The 21,972-nt window shown below is 37.3% G+C and overlaps 3 protein-coding genes across 3 annotated transcripts; 1 reads left to right on the forward strand and 2 right to left on the reverse strand.

The window, feature by feature from the left end:
* The first annotated feature begins 2,019 nt into the window (after nt 1-2,019).
* Nucleotides 2,020-4,325, forward strand: slc25a4 (solute carrier family 25 member 4). The gene is made up of 4 exons (XM_055041215.1): nt 2,020-2,236; nt 2,826-3,312; nt 3,542-3,682; nt 3,785-4,325. The coding sequence occupies exons 1-4, from the start codon at nt 2,126-2,128 to the stop codon at nt 3,943-3,945; spliced, it is 900 nt and encodes a 299-aa protein (XP_054897190.1). The 5' UTR covers nt 2,020-2,125; the 3' UTR covers nt 3,946-4,325.
* Nucleotides 4,326-5,209: 884 nt separating this feature from the next.
* cfap97 (cilia and flagella associated protein 97) lies at nt 5,210-12,563 on the reverse strand. Its single transcript, XM_055041214.1, has 5 exons — nt 12,376-12,563; nt 10,703-11,563; nt 9,829-10,109; nt 7,116-7,251; nt 5,210-5,713 (listed from the first exon to the last, which is right to left on the reverse strand). Exons 2-5 carry the CDS (start codon nt 11,538-11,540, stop codon nt 5,598-5,600), a joined length of 1,371 nt encoding a protein of 456 aa, XP_054897189.1. The 5' UTR covers nt 11,541-11,563; nt 12,376-12,563; the 3' UTR covers nt 5,210-5,597.
* Nucleotides 12,564-14,151: 1,588 nt separating this feature from the next.
* ufsp2 (ufm1-specific peptidase 2) lies at nt 14,152-19,120 on the reverse strand. The gene is made up of 12 exons (XM_055041213.1): nt 19,015-19,120; nt 18,750-18,831; nt 18,491-18,665; nt 18,100-18,160; nt 16,634-16,788; nt 16,207-16,399; nt 15,907-16,053; nt 15,608-15,772; nt 15,413-15,537; nt 15,261-15,337; nt 14,910-15,034; nt 14,152-14,820 (listed from the first exon to the last, which is right to left on the reverse strand). Exons 1-12 carry the CDS (start codon nt 19,015-19,017, stop codon nt 14,734-14,736), a joined length of 1,395 nt encoding a protein of 464 aa, XP_054897188.1. The 5' UTR covers nt 19,018-19,120; the 3' UTR covers nt 14,152-14,733.
* Between the last annotated feature and the right edge of the window lie 2,852 nt (nt 19,121-21,972).

Genomic DNA, 21,972 nt, shown 5'->3' on the forward strand with positions numbered 1-21,972 from the left:
TCTATCTATCTATCTATCTATCTATCTATCTATATATATATATATAGCTACACATCATGTGACTTTTGCTTGGCCATAAGCTGCAGGTGCTGAACTCCTAACCAGCTCTGGGGTCGCAACACTGAAGCCGAAACTGACCTATGACCTCTTTGCTGGGAGCTACTTAAAATGTCACCCTGTGTGGAACAATTAAAGTACTGATTTAATTGTTATTGTTGTGTGGTAAGTAAGGAAAAGCACCTGTTTTATTGGGTACCACATTTACTCTTTGGGGAGACCAATGAAGATGTTGATTATTACTCAACTCAATATCGCCCCCTACCGAGTCAATTAAACATTTCAGCCCCAGAGCAAATACACAAACAGCTGTAAACCCTTTGAGATAAAACTAATCAAAGTTGTTGACAAAGCTAAACTAGGAAAACAAACCTCTATGTTAAATTTAATGTTAGAAAATGTGTGGATGATTTTTATCTGTTTCAGATTGAAAGAACACTACATCCATTATTTTTGTGTGTATTTCTTTGTTAAATTGTGAATAATAAAAAATAGAAAAAGTACAATTGTAACATCTCATCAGCATTTCTTCAATGTATTATAATTCCACTGAAAGAAGTGTGTAGTTAATAAGTTACATTTACGTCAAATAAATCTGAAATCAATCCAATATTCACTCTCTGAATTAGATACGCCCCATCTGTACCGGTGCAGTGTTCAACTTTTTCATCACAGTTTCAGCCAAATCTGAGAAACAGAGATTTTGCTCTGAACTGACAAAGTTGCGGATTTGCCAACTCTATATCTGCAATGTAATTTTCCTATTCCACCAAAGGTGCTCTGTTTGACTGAGATCTGTGGATTATGGATGCTACTGGAGTACAGTAAACTTATTGCCAGTATTTTGCAGTTTTATGGAGGAATACACATAGTCGATTGACCCCATCTAGTGGTTCTTTCATGTAGAGCAGAACAGGAAAAAATTGGTTCTATTTGTTTGATAGCTCAATACATATTTTCAAGGTTGGATAAAATGATCACTTTTTTATTTTAAATTATATGTAAAAACGACATTATGAAGATTTTCTGTATGAGGTTGATTTGTGATTGATAATGTTTTTATAAAGTTTTTATTGGTCAGATGTAAGATCCTCTGGTGTGACATCCCAATCATTTAGAATCAGAATTTCATTCAAATGAACAGAAATAAAGGCTAATAACATCTGTGTGTAATCACAGACTTTCTGCATTTTCTTTGGAGCATTCTCTGATTGGAATTAAAATGATCATAGCTAACTTCCAAAATAATTATATGTTCTTCATAGTTCCAACAGATTACAAATATTTTTGACATGATTCCAAGCAGTTCTCCACTGTTTCATAACATTATCATTTGAACAATACTTGTGAATTCTGAATTGACAACTACAGAAATGTTGAACTAGTTGTCAAAATCTATACCTTTTATGCCTTTTATATATTGTTTCTCCCAGGTTGAACAATTTCTTTGAGGTGAACATTTGCTTTCACAGATGATCTTCATGCACAGCTTCACCCAAAGCACAAATCTGTGACCAGATTTGTAATTTGATTTGCACGATCCTGTGAACTAATTAGAACTTCAAAGAGCATAAATGTGTGAAACATATACACATTTAAACAAGTAATATATTAGGTATGCTCCTTAAGATGCACTTTAACACCTTCCTTGTTGTGCTGCAGCTGAAAAGTGAAGATGACTTGGTTTCCCCCACCGTTATTGAGGGGAATGCCGAAAGAGAAAATCTAATTATTAACACCAAATTTAATTTTAGAGTTTATCTGCCAACACACAATATGCCCTTTAAATGTCCCCGGCTCTGGGCGACCCCTACCCCCAATCCCCTGGATCTAGAAATATGGCGCACGACCTGAACTTCAACCTCGGATATTTTTTCAGCCTCGTTCGTCTGTTCGACAGACTGCACATCTGTCACTCAAACGTCTCGCGATAAACGGCCTTCTTATATAAAGAACTGCTGAGGGGGTGCCTCGACCACTTGGACGGGCGTAAGGTTTCCTTGAGGATCTTAGGCCGAGTTTGGAACAGCCAAGTAGAGAGAGAGACTACTCCAGAAATCAACCAGCCATGTCGGACGCGGTGATTAGTTTCATGAAGGACTTTTTGGCCGGTGGCATTGCCGCTGCCATCTCCAAAACAGCTGTCGCTCCCATTGAGAGAGTCAAGCTGCTGCTGCAGGTAAACGGCTTTAGCCAGCTGTTGGTCATGCCGTGTTTTGTGCGTAAAGTGTGTGTAATTTATGGATCGCTGATAAACAAGGAATTAAATTTCATAGGAAATTTCTTTAAAAGAGGAGACGTTGAACTAAGAACAAGGGAGGTTCGTATAATCGTGTGCGTAATGGCAACGGGCACGCGAGGGTCAACTTGGAGATCATTTTACGCACAGGTTTAAAGGATGGTGGGAAGCTAAAATGACGTGGGATCAGAATAAAACAGTTAAGCACTTATTCATGATATTCTGTCAATGTTTTCCAATTTCGTTATTGCTCGCTTAAAGCACATTAACATAGTAATATTCAGTGGAAGAGAATTGCTAAATTTAACCTAAAAGATGTAATCCAATACGCAGTGAAGTCTCCAGTGTCTAGGATGTGCCTTAAGACTGCTGGACAAACTAAACCAGATCACTAGATAATGTCTGGCAAGCTGAAGGGTGTCCAACAAGATTGCTCAATGAAAAGGTCAAAATTACACGTTTATTTTCTTCACACTTCTCCTGAAACAAGCCAGGTGTAAAGGCGGCATCTTGGTTTTCTCCCTTGCAGGTGCAGCATGCCAGCAAACAGATCACCGCCGATATGCAGTACAAAGGCATCATTGACTGTGTTGTCAGAATCCCGAAGGAGCAGGGCTTCGTGTCCTTCTGGAGAGGCAACCTGGCCAACGTGATCCGTTACTTCCCCACCCAAGCCCTGAACTTCGCCTTCAAAGACAAGTACAAGAAGATCTTCCTTGGTGGCGTGGATCAGAAGACACAGTTCTGGCGCTACTTTGCTGGGAACCTGGCGTCGGGCGGCGCCGCAGGGGCCACTTCGCTCTGCTTCGTCTACCCACTCGATTTCGCTAGGACGAGGTTGGCCGCCGACATCGGCAAGGGCCCAGCGGAGAGGGAGTTCACCGGACTCGGAAACTGCATTGCCAAGATCTTCAAAACCGATGGCCTCAAGGGTCTTTACCTCGGGTTCAACGTGTCGGTGCAGGGCATCATCATCTACAGGGCGGCTTACTTCGGATGCTTTGATACAGCAAAAGGTGCACAAACAAACCCGGTCGACCTAAACTGCTGCCCCGATCAATCAAAATGCATGAAATCATCAAAATTTAAGTTCATTAGTCTCATTCATCATCAAGCAAGGGGCACAAACTTTCCTGTAGACTGAAAATGCTTGAAAGCAATAGGAAACTTTTTCAAGGTGCAACTGAAAGACGCGTTTTAGCAGATGTGTGTATACATTTATTTGCTTTGACTTCCCTCATGCAGGCATGCTGCCAGACCCCAAGAACACACACATCATTGTCAGCTGGATGATCGCCCAGACCGTCACGGCTGTAGCAGGTCTCGTCTCGTATCCTTTTGACACCGTCAGACGTCGTATGATGATGCAGTCAGGACGTAAAGGAGGCAAGTGTCTCTTTTGCTTGTGAAGGTTCCACACGCATACCAACAACAGGAGAATTACACACAAGCATGTGGATATTAACGCTGATGTTTGAATTTCCACAGCTGACATTATGTACAAGGGCACAATTGACTGCTGGAAGAAGATCCTCAAAGATGAGGGAGGTCGGGCCTTCTTCAAGGGAGCCTGGTCCAACGTGATCAGAGGCATGGGTGGTGCTTTTGTGCTGGTGCTGTATGATGAGATTAAGAAGTTCACCAAATAAGCACACTCTCCCAGAACCTCAAGGAAATCCATTCTTTGTTCAAGTCTTATTATTATTATTTTTTGTGATATGGTGACACCGACCTGGTGAATTAAGAATCTGGGTTTGTAGGTTATCTTTCCTGTGCAGCAGCAGGGGGAGAACGGATAAGTGTACTTGACCTGGGTTTATGCCTCATCAGAAATGTGTATATATAATATTATCAACCATCTGCAAAAAGGAAGTCTCTAGGTTTCAACAGCTGGTGGACGTGATGTGAGAACAGATTATGATACAGGCCAAATGTTCCTCCTGTTAGTGTTAAGGAGGGGCCGAGGCCCTTATGATACGCTGTGACCACCTTAAACATTAATTTATTAAGAATAAAGACTCAGTCTATACTCCAGTCTCTCTGTTGTCCTTAATAACACCACTTTCCCCTGGTATGTTTGGGTTACTGTGTCATTGATGTGAATACCCGGTTTCATTTAACATCAGTATTTATGGAGCGAGTGTGCCCCGACACAGATGCCTAACTCTTGAAAAGCTTACAGTGAAAACATCATTCATTGCCATCTGTGGTTTTCCTGGTGTCTTTATTGAAACAAGGTCCACAAAGAGGAGCCCTGCGAAAGTCCTGACACACCTCAAATCATTTATTTTTGTTCAATTCCCACTTTATGTACAATTTGTGTGATAGACCATGACGACAATGTTGGGAAGTCTAAAATGTGTCATGCCCTCACATATCAAAACTCAGCTATTTTATCACGTTTTACTGTGGCTGATGTGAACAGCTAAATCATCAAATGAGCCGTAGTCCATGGTATCGCTAAAGGTAGGGATATTATTTCATAACCCACACTTTAAATTTCTCCATAACTTTGTCCCTGACATGTCATGTGGCTCTTAGTCTTCCTGACGATAAAGACATAAGATTACATGACAGGTGATTTCCAAAAGCAACTGATTTTGCTCTGAAGGTATCAAAGTAAAGGGGCCTATAACTATGCATGTCACTCTTTTCAGATTTTTATTTGTAAAACATTTACAAACTCATAACTCATTCTATTTTGTGTTGTGTTCCATTACGTACAATTAAAACACACTGAGGTTTGTAGTTTAATGTTCAAGGAGCATGGACACTTTTAAGATAGATTGCACCACAAAAATGAGAAAACGTAACTGCTCCGCAACTCCATTTTTATGGCCTTTTCTGGAATAAAATTTTTGACATCTTTTCTTCAACAGGATAAACCAATAATTAATACGCAACTAATTTTTTTCTGGTTTAGAACAATGTTTTATTAGATCACAAATCACACACATGTGTAAACAGCAACAAATACCAAAACATATTTGCACTTTTTTGCTTAAAAATTACTCAGCAGACAATATCAAACCACAGCATCAATTAATATTTAAAAGCCAAAATTTCTCACTGAATTAAAAGGTCAATGTAAGTGTCGTTATTTACAAATGGCTTTGATATGAAAACATAAACTGCTAAATTGATGAAGAGCAGAAAACAAACAGCAGCATGAGTAAATTACATGAAATAATAATAAAAGCATAAATATGTTCTAAGCTTTGCACTGTACAAAACAATCAACATCAAAAAGTGACAGTCATATGCTGTAACCGAAAGAAATTGCTCTTTATTAGCAGAGGTCTTAATGCCAGGATGGAGTGCTAGATTTTCGTGGAGCGATCCCAGGAACAGTTGTCCTTCTGGTGTAGGTGTTAATGAGACCTGCGCTGGAGGAGCCTTGCCTGGGTCTGATAAACTCTGAGAGGAAGACAGGAGAAATTCCCTCAGGTAACTCAGGCACAGACGGCAGTTGTTTTGGAACAAGCGAGTCATTTGGCACACAGGCTTCACCAACTCATTTTATTATTACAACTTAAGTATTGATTTTTCGCACCATAGTAAAAAAACAACTGACATTAAAAAGCAACGAAATGATGGAAACAGGAAGATTAAGCAATTTACTCATAAATGAACGAGTGATTCCCAACAAGAGCTTGCAGCTGCTCCAATTTTTGAGTTAGTTTAATCTCTGCAGCCATCTGGAAGCTGCAGTCCAGACGTGCAACAAAACCTGCAGCATCAGTTTAAGAGAAGTGCCGCTCACTACCACATACTGATCCTCATTTTCTTTGATTGAAAATCAACACTAGAGTAAATACAAAGTTCTGAAGGCATGGATATATAGATGCACAGCAGCAGTTTAATGGTGCAAATTTACCTCAAAAGTGATGTTGTCTGAGGTAAACCTTCACATTATATTTTCTGCATAACTTTATTGGGTCTTCATAAAACCAGCTCAAAGTACTTTTCAGAATTATTAATTATTCTTGAAGGTATTTTTAATTTTTATATTATGACCACACTTCAATGTGTCAAACACCAACATAAAATACTGCATAATTATGAAGTGAAAAAATCTGAAAAATGTAGTCTTTAACAAAAATATAATTTAAACAGCGTGACGTCCGTCTTGATTCAGACTTCTGTTAATCTGATAAGTAGAATCCAATACAACCAACTGTCTTAAATCCCTTATCCAATAAACAAGAGTCCATCTCTGTTTAAACTCTGTACAAATACAAGTTTCTGTGAATATTTCCGACAGGAAAAAGTCAGGGTCAGAAACGGTCAGAGTTGCACTGGAATGGTTTACAGCACAGATGTCAAACCCCATTCCCTGAACTTTTAGACTGTACACAGTGATGTACCACAGACGACAACTAATAAACGTATTGTTTAAGGTGTGTAGAAGCAGATACGCAACAGTCCCAGGACACTATCCTTTAAGGACCTCTGCGAATGAGCATATCCATGTTTTAAAAGAACCCAGTCAAAGTTCAGATCTATGTCAAAGTCATACGATATTACTGTGCTTTTACACAAAAAAAACATAACTGACAAGTTGTCCTCTTGAGCTGCAAAGCTGGTAAGGACCTCAAAAGACTCGCTGCTGTAAAAGCAATTAATGTGTGAAATGCTGAGGAAAGTTCAAATGGCAGGAATACTTTCACATGGTAAGATCATATAGGAAGCAAACTCTTCCTAAAACAATGCATTTAGCTGAGAACCTTGCATGAACTCTGCTGTACCTGAAATATACAAAGATATTGACATTAATAAAGCTTTGGAGTTTAGCTTCTGCAGATTTAAAAGCACTTACCACAGGCTATTCTGCTGGACCCACCACTATAGGGCCTGTAGATGGGCATTGAGGTCAGTCGCTGGTGATCTGCTAGTTGTTCGACGCGCCTCAGTCCAGGTGTGGCTTGCGTGGACTGCAGCCTCTTTAGGAAAACCTGTGAAACACATCAACACCTTTGTGTCATACTTTAAATTTAAATATCCTGCTTACTATGTAATTGACTGTTTACAGTTGAAAACCAGAAATCTCATTGTGTTATTTGCACAAATTATTATAATGAGCCACTTTTGTGTCTTTGAATTCTGCATTTTTACCCATTATATTAGATAAGTTTTACATTGGAGTGCTGCTTCTCATCTGTTTCGGCTTTACTGGCAATACCATCTACCTTCACAGTCATCCTATAGTTCTTAAAATTGCTGACGGATGTAGAATTTGGGCTCTTCGTCAGATCATCTAGAACTGATCTAAAGTCTGGATCCATTGTTTATTTTCTTACATTTAGCTTTAACAAGCAATATTTTTTAGGACCCCAACCGACTTAAAATTATAAAATGTACGACAGTGTTAGTGCGTTGAAGAATGACTGAGGTTTCATTGAAGTGAATCACTAAAATGAGGTTCCTAAATCAAGTAATCAACTCCTTATCAATGTTTAGGGTGCAGCCAGTTTTAAATGCTGACTCAGCTATTTCACTGACCATTAAAAAGACAAGATAATTAATTTAGCTTAGTTGCAAACATGAAAAACACAACAAATAAGTCTGACAGAGAATAAAATATATTTTTTTCCAACAAGGTAACATGTCTGATATTCACAGGTATAGTGTGTGTGTTTAATGATCATTTTTAAAAATTTAAATTAAGAAAACAATTTCACTTAAATCAACATTTGTTGTGTCAAATTGTTGAAAATGATTTTTAAAAGAAATATAGAAAATTAACTTAAAACACAAGATACTTTTTATGCAGAAATATAATATTTTGTATGAACTTGAATTAAAAACAAAACAAAAAGCATCAACTCAATTGCATGACATAATATTGTATGCTTTAGGTCCAAGACCACACAAACAAAGACTACTCAATTAGGTTTCTTGGGAAACAATGTGCATAGACTACAATAAGCTCCAGCATAAAAACATATATATTATATATTAAATGGACATTAAATTGAATAAGATTTTTCATTCAATTGTACTTATGTAACAGTTAAAAACCTCCTACAGTTAAAAAGAGACCTCCGGTCTCTTTTTAAGTTTTTTTTAATCAACCAAATGACGCGTGTTACAAGTGTGATGTGCCGGAGAATATTCTGACCACAAGGCAGATTCAATTACTCTACTCTAAGAATAGAGAAGGCGAAAAGCACTCCTCCCAAGACGGACTTCAGAGTGAACAGTTTGTCCTGAACGTGACTGAAGCGCCTCCTATTTTGACAGTATTTACCAGAACTATGATCAACTCTGAATATTTGAAAAATTTAACAAACTTCTGAAAATATCAAAAATCATAACTTTGCAGCACACTGTTATTTACCAGCAATTAATTCAATCCAGACAGATTTTTTAACAGTCCTGATCATCTAAATGTGAGTGTTTTTGATAAATAAGACAATAAATAGAGGAAGAAATATGAAGAGTGGAAAAATCTGCAGGCAGAAAGGTTTCATAATGTTCCTCAGTAGTATGGCCGCAAGTCGGACATCTGCTGCCATCTATCAAAGTTAATCAGTATCTGCTTTCAGGGGTGTGTTCTCAGACCAACCCCAACTAAACCTTAATGATGGGTATATTTCATGAAATCGCGATTACACACTGTAAAACATCCAGTCAGCAAGATACATTTAAGAGGGGATCCCTACTCCATTGTCATGAGAATGAGCTGGCTGCAGAGGAAAGGTGAGTCAGGTAGTAACTAACAGTGGCCAACATAATAAAATCCTCCAAATCATTAAAGTCAGTTATATTAATGAGCAGCCTGCAGCCTGAACAGCAGCACCATCTGCCTGGACAATGACTGCACAATTATAAACACTGAGAAGATACAAGTGTCTCCAATTAATTTATTTTTGAGGTAAAACAGCAGATACAGTGGAGACCAGGAAAAGTCACAGGATGCTGCTAGGCGCACAGCTTGTGCACCTAGCAACAGGATGTTTATCTGAGGTTGTTCTCAGATCACTTGAGAGCAACCTAGAAGAATTACATCGCTCCCTGTTTTGAAACAGTCACACACTTTAATGTAATGGTTGTTCAGTTGTTGACTTTATGTTGTTTTTTTATTTTTTTTTATAACTTTGTGTTTTTGTTATGTAAAGCATGTTGAATGGCTGAGCAGGTGAAATGTGCTATCCAAATAAACTTGATTGATTGAATTTAATGAAAAGGTTGTTCTGCATTATTTTTGAACAGGCAACAGTATATGACACAGGTCAAAACACCATTCCACTCTGTTTTTTAGCAGACAAACAGCTCACATGTTGAATTAAGAGGGGAAGTGCTTGATAATTAACTGGAATCCTCCCAATAAAAACAAAAAATATATCAGTGTACTCTTAACGTGTGTTATTTTGAGGTTTCAAAATAACACAACTGTTGATTCTGTATTAGACGTCCTCAGCTCATATGTTGCCAAGCTACAGATATGCATGCAATTATTGTACATAGTACAAGGTTATGTGAATCAGTTACTGACAGAAAAATGCCAATCAAAATGTAAAACAACTCACCAGGTTCTCCTGATGAATACGGAACTGTTGTCGTTCTCTGCTTTCTGCACTATGTGGGTAAAAAGACACTGAAGAGCCTTTGGGTGGACAAGAGCTCTTTTTTGACAATTTTTCTGCTCTGGCCCCTGATGAAATACTTGTCAGTGCTTGAAGGAGACGCTTGTTCTCCCTATCAATCCGGCGGACCTCATCGTTGGAAAATGAGAAGTTCTTCCGAACAACCCCTCCAGAAATCTGGAGCACCATTTTCTGTTCAAGATGTCTTTCTAATCCAGATAAACCTGAAGGAGGAGAAAGCACATTTGTCTAGTTCAAGTGTTTAACATGCTTGTGAATGCTCTGCTGGGTTAACTGAAAAACAACAATAATACATGCAAAAAAAACAACATAAAAGTACAGAACATGTACATCAAGAGGCACTCCTTGCAAACAAGAGTCCCTTTTTTATTTTTTTTTTACATTTTGTCATGATTTGTCAAACTCATTTATGTTTTGTTTTTTTACTTGCTCATTACTTTTTTTTTCTAAATCCAAACACTTGCATGCTTTTGTACTCAACCTACTTATCTCATATATCCCTAATTAAAATGCAAATAAAACTTGCCATCAGGAGTTCCCTAATTTGTAAATAGAGTCCACCTGTGTGTGAATTAATTTCAGAATAAATCGTGCTGTTCTATGAAGGCCTCAGATGTTGCAAACAGCATCAAGAAGTCCAAGGAACACAGCAGAAACAAGTTGACAAGTCGAAGCCTCCTGGGGGTTTACACAACATCCTCGGCTTTGAGCACCTCACAAAATGCTGCTCAACCCACCGACCCTCAAGTACAAACCTACTGAGACAGGTAGGTAAAACACAGCTAGCATTACTCACTCTCATCCACATCTGGATTTGAGTCCACCGCTTGATGAATGTTGCTGGAGGGCAGAGTTTTCGGCTCCCGATGCACTTCATGACCTTCTGTCTCAACCTCTGAACTTAATGACTGGAGTGAGCCAGAATCAGGAGAGGAGAGGGGACTCACATCTGTCACTGAGTCATCTGACTCATCTGTGCTCATGTTAGGCAAATTGTGATGTTCAACTGAGCCGTGTCTGGTCCCTCTTGTTTTACGGCGCACAAAAGACTTGGGTTTGGAGAGGTTAGAGGAATTTAAAATACCTTTCTGACTGCTGAAAGAACTCTCTGAATCTGCGTAGGTACTGTCCTCATCTGAAGTGGGAGGAGAGTTTTTGGGATGCTGATTTTTGATCAGTTTTCTATACAATTGCTCATTTGTCTCTTTTGAGTTAGCTGGGAAAGCTAAGGCACTTTTTCTCATGCCATTCCATCTCTGGTTGTCCCCATCATTTGGAATGTCTGCTGGTATAGTCAGAAATGCTCCACTGGTGCTTTTAGAGTGCAGATTTAACTCATCTTTGTCTTCATGTATAGGTTCATCTGGTATAAAAGAAATCGACGATGCATCAGTTTTGTTGCCACTCTTGTTTTCCACTTCCTTTGAGTGTCTCTTAGTCTTTTCAGTCCTTGAGTGCAGATCAACAGCGAGATGTCCAGAGTGTTTTACAGATTCTCTCTGAAGTGTGCTTGAAATTTGCTTTTTCATCTTCAAGTCCTTCTCTCTTTTCTCTTCGACATTTCTTCCACTGTCCCCATCACTGTCAAAAAAGGAGTGGTCCACTTCCCCTTCCAGTTCACTAGAGGTGAACATGGCAGCCTTCCCCAACGCAGAACCTGCAGGTTATTGTGAGCACAATGTTAATTTGAAGTTGGAATAGTTTTTTTTTTTTTAATATGTGAAACAGATTAAATAACTTTGCATGACACTTCAACACATTTAGAATGTGTTGCCTTCCCCTCATGTGTTTGCTAGCTACTACCACAAAAAGTAGTATGTATGAGAGATAATATTTTAAAAAGAGGAAACCATTTTTGAAGTATCCTCTTTGGATAAAGGCAGGTCAACTGAAACAACTTTGCCACAATGGTGATCTTTAGAGATCCAATCCCTTTGTAGAATCCTGGCACTTGCGGTACTTTCTTGGGGACCTTGAAGCCCAACAAGTGAGTCTCTCTCTCTCTCTCTCTCTTTAAAGTTCTGGATGATTCAATAAATTGTTGAGTGCAATACTATCGCCAACCTCTGTCTTGCCTCTGACCCCACTTTATGCAAAGTGATGATGAAAACACTTGTCCTTGGAGGTAACCATGAGAAAAGAATAGTCTCGGCCATAGGGGTAACAAACTGCTCTTGTTCAAATTTAGGATAATGTCCAAGGTTCGGCAGAAACGCTTCAAAAAAGTTGACACGACTTAATAAAACTAAAATGTTAACATAAAGTTACTAAGCGTTTCTAGTTGTCAGACACTGGTTATAGTGGTTATCACTGTACGACGGTAGAGTTAACTTACGTTTTAAAATCTTACATGGGATAAAGCTAAAATCCACATCTAAACATCTTAAAACATATATCAGTTAGCAGACATGGCCATAGTAAGGAACTCAACGATGTTTACTTTGGCTAAAAACCAACGTAGCGTCTTACCTGTCGAACTGCTGCGCACAGGTTTTAACGTTTCTCCTTTATGCAGGTCAGACGTCCTACTCTATCCATTTCGCTTGACAAATATTAAAACCACCGGAAACTACGCCAGGACGCCAGTGCGCACAAACAGACGACGCTGTTAGTAGCTAGGAAACGTCATTTCCTGGAAACGGTGACACAGTGAATAGGACTGGAGTTTGGGCATAGACATGAACACGTCGACACCTCATTGAATGGCGCCTACGTTACGTCGGCGCCATCTTGTATGGGGCAGCGGAGCTATCGGAGCTCCCCAAATGAGGTGCTGTGTGAACTTGTTTCAACCGGATTCATTGGCATTTCCTTTCACAGATAAGGATGAAATAAAATATTAATGCAATTTTTACGAGCATAATTACTTGACTTTGCAGCCAGAAACTAGCTTCTAAACAACAGAGAAATATTTCATATGTAGTTAAATTGGCCCTAATAAAATTTTGGTTTTTTTTTCTAAATGTGAAGGAATCGCATGTGCATTTTCTATTACACTTTTTGAGAATTTATCTTTTTTTTCTTGGCTTCAGCCTGTGTACCAGGACGTCTCAGAACTCACTGGACCTCTCCAAGATTGACCAGCAGACTCCACCCCTGCCTGTGGCCAGTGTTTCCAGTATAATAGAAATAAATACATTTTTGGTTTATTGCACACTTTTATTCTTTCACTTTTTGTGTATGTTTAAGAGAAATATTTGAATCTGAAGTGTTAATGTGTTAAGACAGCTTATGTAATGACATGAAAATTATTTTTTTCACTCGGCCTATGCTGTCTATAGCAGAATTGACATAACATACAGTAAAAATTTTTTTATGCTTTTTCTGAAAAAAAGCATAAAAAAAAGCTAATGTTTGATGACTAATTTTTCAAAATAAAAGGAAATATCTTTATTTTTTTCTTCATATCTTGAAACATTAAATTATGGAATTATGTAAATATGTTCTTGAATAAAACACTCTAAAAGTGCGTGACTGTTCGTCAATGTCAATATAAAAACTATTTATCTGAATAATTTATATCAAATAAAAACATTGTGCTCTTTATTCAGAAATCCTCCCAAAACAATTAAATAATCACATCAAAAGTTAGAAATTTTTTCTTTAGTCTTTTATTAGATTATTAAATTGTGTGAGACAGAGAAAGTGTTAATGACAGGCATTAAATTAAAATACTTTGTAGAACGACACTTTCGGTCTATTTAGTTGTGTTAACTTACTGGCAGATAAGCCACACTCAATATAGCGGACACTGTGCCGCTATACTGTGCCATGAGGCGTCTACATATTCATGTCTCTAATTTTGGATATACATAAGATTGTTTAAAAAAAAAAAAAAAAAAAAAAAAAAAATATATATATATATATATATATATATATATATATATATATATATATATATAGGCCATATATAATCTTAAACGAATGTGAATTTTTTTTTTTGAATAAATGGGCAAATATGGATATTTTTGTATAGGCCAAAGTATTGCCACCAATGAAAATGTCTTTACTGTTGATATTATATTTATTAACTACCTGTTTTTAATGTGTATGTTGAATTGATTCAACCATCACAAACTAGCAAATATTTGTTCAGAACCGCCTTAAAAATGTGAGAATCTACAATGTAAAGAGATTTATGTTTTACCATTAAAGACACTGTGTGTTCAACATTAAACTGCTCAAGCAAATAAATTCAAAAGAAAAGATTTTGGACAAAAATGAATACTCACATAGGATGCAAAACATGGGTGACTTTTTTTGTTTATTTTTGCTTGGGAATCTATTCTGCTAAAGAGTAGCGAGAGCACCTCCTTTAACAAGATGGGGGATTATCTGAAGGCGCATCCACTGAAATTACAATTTGTCATGGTTTTACCATTTACTACATAGTTAAACAGGAAAGTGATACAGTCATAGGACACTGGCGTCCTAAAACAATAGTACTGGACGACTCTGTTCTATAAACCAGGCAACTCATAAAACCTTTATGTGCCAGTGTAGAAATAGGGATAGATTGAGAGAAACTTTTATAGAAAAACAGAAAGCCCTTAGTAATGAAATTGGAACTGAACAAGGATCATACTTCCGACTTACTGGAGACAATGAGACATACAAACAAGTCAAAGTGAAAATCCTTTTTTTTCTAAAGATTTTAATTAAAGTGAGCAAAACAGTATTTTTAAAGAATGAAAAAATTCTTTGAGATAGACAAAATATTTACATTTCTTTCTGGCTATGCGATCACCAGCTCAGCCAAAATTCTTTAAATAAACAGTCCATACTGTTACATCTTAAATTTATAGCCTTTCGTCATTGTCCATTTGCTCAAATCACTCTCGGCCTTTGGGGCAAACAGAGGTTGTAATACGCAGTTTGGTCCCAAAAGTTTGGTCCTTTCCAGCCGCACCAGCCCTGTGGAAGTCAACATTCACATTAAGATCATAACTTTCATATGAAATGTTACAGATATATCTGAAGTGGTGGCTTTCTGTAGCTGCTACCTTCTCTGTGATAACCGGAAGGTCCTCTGCTCCAGTGTAATGTGGATCTAGGATAAGATAGCGGATTTCACCAGTGGTCTCACTCCAAGCTACGCCCAAGATAGTGTGAGCCAAAACTCCCCCACCTATAAAAAACACCAATGAAAATGTGTTCTCATTGTGTATATGTCTATACACAAATATATTAGTAAATTCTAGCTAGCAGTGGATTCTAACTAGTTTTGAAAGTAGATTACACTATATAATGTCTTTTTTCAACAGGAGAAAAAAACAATAATAATTGTCATACATTTCTGAAAATAAACAGTATTTACAGGTTCATGCTAATCTTAGGCTGGAATATCAGCTCACCAATCATGACAGGAGTTCCTTCAGTCATAAAGTGATTCGCCAGTTCTCTTCCCTTAGATGCCAACTCAGAACCTTGACTAAAGATGACAAAGTTATGTCGAATTCATCGACAAAATAAGTTCCTTCAGGGTTGTCAAGGAATGCCACCTCACCTCACAAACATGATTTTGGACGTGACTCCAAGCAGATGGTTTAGAACAGCCTGAACCTCAATGGATCCAATCCACTGACGGGACCCCACGAAGGACGCCTGCTTATCTCCAACGTCCACCAAAGCCTGTATAACAAGGACCCTTAATAAAAACTGACATATTGAACATCACCAATATGTGATGAATGGGCTTCACCTGCTGGATCTCTTTGTGGCTGGGCACGCCGTGCTCCACATAACCCTGCTGCTGGAACCAGGAGCAGATGGTCTGCAGGGAGCGATAGGCACAGCCCCACCCATTGTCATCCATGTGGTCCTGCATATAGTGGTGGTAGCTGTAAATTCCCTGGACCAGGTATACCTTAAGATATGACAAAGCACAAAATATTTAACCTTCGTTAGAGTTTTTATTTATTACAGTGTACCAAAATTATAAAAGTCATAAAAAAAATAATAAAAAAAAATAAGCAAATGTTATAGACGCTGTAAATTTACCTTTCCGTTATCGAGGGTGGGGTGTGTGAGAACTGTGTGAGGGTTTCTGAGATAACCGTCTTTGTAGGGCTCATTAGGGAAGTGGTAAGCGTTTGCTCTTCTGAAGAAAGGCCTGTTATCTGGCAGTTCAAACTGTCCATGCAGCTCCTGTTTTGTGCAAAAAGAATGAGGAACAATTGTTTTAATTTGCTATTCAATCAGACTTTAGCTTTTAGAGCAATGGAGAATCTAACTGAAACATCTTAAGGTACATAATTTAAATAAATAAATAAAAAAGAGCAAAAATCAATTTGATCTTACCCGCCGCTGTGTTTCCAGTTCTTTATCCGGTACTCCCCGAGGAAAAACCACTGTCACCAGTCCATTTGGCTCTGGAAGGAGAAAATGAAGGGGCTCTGGGACACACAGTGTTGTCCCCTTCATACACTGCAGAACCGCTTTCTCCATCTCAAACAGCTGGCGAGTCAATGCCTTCATCAGTCGTTCACATCCGCTGCATGGTCAAATAAGAAGATATTCCTCATTGTGAGATAAAGCTTTTGTCATAGCAGTTACCGGCTATTGTTGTATCAGTGGCAAATCTCTCTGTCTGTCTGTCTGTCTGTCTGTCTGTCTGTCTGTATGTATGTATGTGTGTATATATATATATAATATATATATATATATAATATATATATATATATATATATATATATATATATATATATATATATATATAAAGACGTACTCTTTGATGGTATCGCTGCAGCTGCTCCATATAGCACAGTCCATTGGAAGAGTTGCACACAAAAGGTGAGATTTCTGGACGGTTCTAGTGAGGATTGGAGCTGAGACAGGGCCTGGCTTTGTGGCCTCCATCATCAAGGAGAGGTTTATGACACTCTAAAGAACATACTTGAATTATTCAGCAGTTCTGGTTCTATCCACATGAATAAAATAAGTATGTTTTGTGTGAGCAAAGCAACATTTGAAAACCTGATCTTCAGCTGTGATACAGATACCGTCTAGGGAGGTCCAGATCAGGAATTGTTGTCCCCAACAAGGGAACAAGTCATTTACAAATGGGCATTTGATAGACATAACCTGATACTTTACTAAGTAAATACACAAGGTTATAATATTGGATTACTGACTGGTATTAATGATGTTCTGGACACTCTAGCATTGATTTTTCTTGACATTTTGTTAAAACCAGAGTTTACGTGGGGTAACTTTGGATTCGATACCTGCAGCTACAGTGTGATTCCAACTGATGATCCTTTTATCCAGACAATAATATGGAATCTTTTTTTTTTTAATTGTCCAAATAACGTGAATTTGTTCAGGGACTAAGATATTTACTACTTGTGTGCTACGAACAAATATAAAATATGGATGATACACGTTCATCCTCCTTTACACATGGACTGCTAATCTAGTAAAGTAAATAATCTGTGTCAATGAGGTGAATGACCTTGGAAGCAGTTTAATTAACATTCCAGTTTCCAGTATTATCAGGTGTAAAAAACTGCCAGACTGCAGCGTTAAAAGCTCTCTTCAGTCCACAGATATGATTTTTTAAAGCATGCTTTCTATTTTTATGCAATCTCTAAATTAACAAGTTAGAGAATGGACTGAGGCAATTAGCTTTAGGTTAAGTGATGATAAATAAAATATATATATACATTTACAGTGTCTTATAAAAGCACTTACACCAAGTTAACTTTTTTGTTATATTACGACCACAAACGTTTTGGTATTTCATTAGAATTTTATGTGACATCCACAAAGTTGCTCAATCCCTTTGAGGTAGAAAATTGAGGATGTAATCCTTTTTAACTAGTGAAATTATACAATTGTGGCATATGTTTACATTCAGCTCTTGTTTACTCTGGTATTCCTAATCTAAAATGATGCTTGAATACTCTTGCTAGGCACTTTATACTACAGAAAAATTATAGCTTATGTTGCAACAAATTTAATACGTAAGGATTTTGGTCCTATGAAACTTGCCATCCTTTCTGCAAGCTCCACAGCTGCATGCACACATACTTGGCAAATGTCCTATGCAGGAAGCCCTTTCTGACACAACCCGACTTTCCCCGAGAAGAAATAGTATTTGAACCATGAACCCCCCCCGAGTCATTACCACTCCACTTTATTCCTATAAAAATAAATCCTGAAAACAATATATAGTGTATAGGTTAAACTTACCGCTGAAACACCTTTTTTGCCTTTCTTTTTTGTTGATCTCTTTCCACTTGTCTCTTGGTCTCTAGAAGATATCAAAAATGGTTCAAATACAGCCAACCAAATAAAAATTAACAGCCTAATGTGTTTTAAATTGAGTTTGCACCAGTTTGATGACCTCATTCATGCCCCCTGCCCTTTAATTAAACTTGCATTAAATGAAAGTTTCTTTCAACTGGTTCTATTCTGGGTCGTTGGCAGTTCTCAACTATTAACATTTTAACATAAGATGAACTTTTTCACATTTTGTGATAAGTAAACATGCCAAGCAGGAGTTCTAGTGTAAAAGGCTCCAACAAACTAATTTGAGCAGTTGTTCCATTTACAATAAAAAAAAGTTACAATCACTACTTACTGTATGAACTGAAATATGTCTTCGCATGGTGCATCGGGAGTTATTTCTTCAAAAACCCTTTTGTTTGGCCAAATGAAAACAGGACTGTTGCAGACTACCAGGACACAGGCATCAGATTTGACCTGCAAACGAAGTGCCTCAAATGTTCTGGAGATTGCATTTTGCATTGGCACTACTGGAAAACAAACAAACAAACAAAAAAAGTCAGTCAGATACATTCAGCCACACCAGATACTTGAAAACCTGCCAGTGAACGCACCATCTGTGCTGTCCAGCTGACACTTCAGGTCCAGCGGCCCTCTGAGCCGAAGAATGACTGCCGACTCAGAGTCAGCAAGTACCTGAGAAAACACACGACAAGCGGAGGATTTACTATCGATAAACGTTCTGTCTCAAATTTCTGATATTTGCCGACTGAATGCTGACGAGTCTCCACCCGCTGCAAACGATTGACGAAAAAAAGCAAAAAGAGAAGCTGAAAAGAAAGAAACAGAGGGCTAGACAGACGAATTCATCAGACTTACCATGATTTAAGTCACTTCAACAATGCAAAAATATATATTCAGCTCCTTGGATCCAAATACAGGAAGCTGATATATCTACAACCCAGAACTGCTCAACGTGTCTTTGAACGCATCTTTCCATTGGCTCAGTTTGGCTCCTCCCATAGATGTTGCGTTCAATGCACCTCGGCATAAAAACTATACATTTAAGAGCAATAAAATGCGGCCTGCCTTTATATATCGGCATTATTTAAAAAATATATATATATTTCCCGGACATCAAATTGTCACCTATAGAGTCATTGGCGTGCAGTGTTTCGTTTTCCTACACACATTGCAACGTACTTTTTTTGCTTCTTTATATAAAATAAAACAAAATAAACCAACTTACTAACAATATATCTTGGCGAACATCTATAGTATAGTGGTATAATTGCAGAAATAAAAGTCTAATTTATCTTATCTAGTAATATAAAGGGTAATACAGTGTAAAATGTAAATGCATCACAAAAAATTATGAGTGTTAAAATCACAATATAACATCTTGTGCTGTAAAACACAAAGAAGAGAATATTTTGTGAGAGTTTATTGGAATCTGGTGTTAAATGTTGTGCCACTGTTGCTTCAAATCAAAATAAGACACTTCTGTTGAGCTGTGTGTATTGCTTTTATTTTTTGTTTCTGCTTCAAATAAATTAAGAACTCTTGAATGTGATTAATAAATAGTTTAAAATACATAGTAATAAATGATAAATAAATAATAAGAATATGCTAAAATTCATATAGTTTCAGGCCTTTTGACAACTGTTCTGTTGTAATTGATGTTCAGAATAATAATTGCATTGGGTAAGAGCAATAATTTTTTGAAGTGTTTTAAATGTAACAGTAAATAAATAAATAAATAAACTTAAAAATGGGATAGGCATTTGTGTTTAGTCCCCTTTTCGCTGATATGCCTGGATAAGATCCAGTTCAACCAACGGCCAGCTGTTCCATAAAGATGCCAGAGGTTTGTTACAAAACATTACATCAAGTTTAAAGATTATAACAAATCAACCAACTTACCAAGATGATTTGTTACCTAAACAAATGGCTTCTGAAAACTGTGCATGCTGAGCTTTGATTTGTGATGAAGTTTACAGTCTCTGTTCAAATCAGAGACAATAAACACTCACTCTTTGTGAGTGTTTGCAGGGACTAAACATACCAACAGAATGTGCTAAAACAAAGTCACATTCATCATATTTACATAAGCAAAGCTGAACCTTCTTCTGTTTGTATGACAAATGGAAGGATTTAATATAGAGTTAATATATACAAGTATTTCTGGTTCAAGTATGACCCAGGAAAAGAATAATTTCTTTGCTTTGAGGATGTTTAAAACAAAATAATAATTTCAAAGTCTTTCAAACTCTGGATAATGTGAAGATACCGAAGTGTTACATTAGATTAAACATTTAAATGAAGATGAAATCTATACTTTTTGAAAGTACACTTTTTTAAAATAAATGACATATTCCATGATTTATGAGCATGTAATTGTAACTTACATTAATTAATGATTCCATTTAATTTTTCAGTTATTTTTATTTACTGAATTATGGTACATTAATGCCTCTATATTTAATTGTATGTTAATATATACACTCTCTGAATATCTCTGCTTTTAATTACAGAAAAAGCATTTTTGTGAGCTCTTTTCTCCCTCTATGCAATTTTCCCCCAACTTAAAAAAGAAATTGTTTTTATTTTTTAATTACCGGTAAATCTGATTTTGAAGTGATTTCTACTAGTTGTAATGTTTTTTGGTTTGGCTGTAAAAGCTTGGTTGTTATAAGTGTTCTTGGCATTACTAAGCAAAAGAATGGTGTTCTGAAGGCACGTTACATAATGTGCTCCTTTAGCTGTTTTGCTCAAATGCAAAACAGGATGGTAGCTCTCGAGGACTGGACTTGAGCACCCCTAGACTACGGGGTTAAAAAGGTGGAAAAATCTGTCTTTGAGCAGCATATCAACCATCATAACCACATGTTATCATGTCACTGATTAGACCAGTCTCTGTGAGTTTAATATTATCTTAAGAGCAAGAAATATTTGGGCAATTAAACACTGTTCAGGATATGTTTTCATAATGATTAGATCCTCTAAGTGATTAAAAATAGGCTTCAGTGACCATGAAGAGGCAGTAGAATTGCACATTGGCCTTTTCTGGCTTGACAGTAACTTTTACAATATGAAGAATTAGATTTTAGTCAAAATAGAACGATAAGAAACAGCTCTGATTATGTAGAACTATGTTGACAAAGCTTTGCACAGGTTTGAAAGCCAATAGAGCTCATCATTCCCTCATTAAATACAGTAACAAGATTGTCCATTTATGTTGATGGTAATTTTAGCCAATGTTCTACATTCATGCTTTTACCAACTGATCATAAAGTCACAATGTACATAGAGTACTACATCCTGAGTAATAATAAATTTTGTCATTAAAGTTAATCTGTTTGCCAATGAACTCTTCTAGAACATTATGTGATAATGGACAGATTCACAGTTGTGGGTCTCTGACTTCCTGGGTTCTTGCCCAATGACTGCTGGATATAGAAACCAGCCTGCTTCGATCCTATAAGGTCTACGGCAGGGGTGCTCAAGTCCAGTCCTCGAGAGCTACCGTCCTGCAACCTTTAGTTGCAGCCTTACTCCAGTAGACCAGGCTCAGCTACGAACAGGCCTGGTAAAGAGTCATTCATTTGATTCAGGTGTGTTGGAGCAGGGATGCATCTGATAGTTGCAGGATGGTAGCTCTCGAGGACTGGACTTGAGCACCCCTGGACTACGGGGTTAAAAAGGTGGAAAAAATATTTTTCACCTGTTACATGTTTACAAAATGAAGTTATTGTTTTAAATCCCTTTTTGATTGACTTTGTCACATTAGCCCATGTTGTACCATACCATACCATACCAACTTTATTTATAAAGCAC

The sequence above is a fragment of the Poeciliopsis prolifica genome, unplaced genomic scaffold, assembly GCF_027474105.1.
Source record: "Poeciliopsis prolifica strain line A6 unplaced genomic scaffold, Auburn_PproV2 SCAFFOLD016, whole genome shotgun sequence".
NCBI lineage: Eukaryota > Metazoa > Chordata > Actinopteri > Cyprinodontiformes > Poeciliidae > Poeciliopsis > Poeciliopsis prolifica.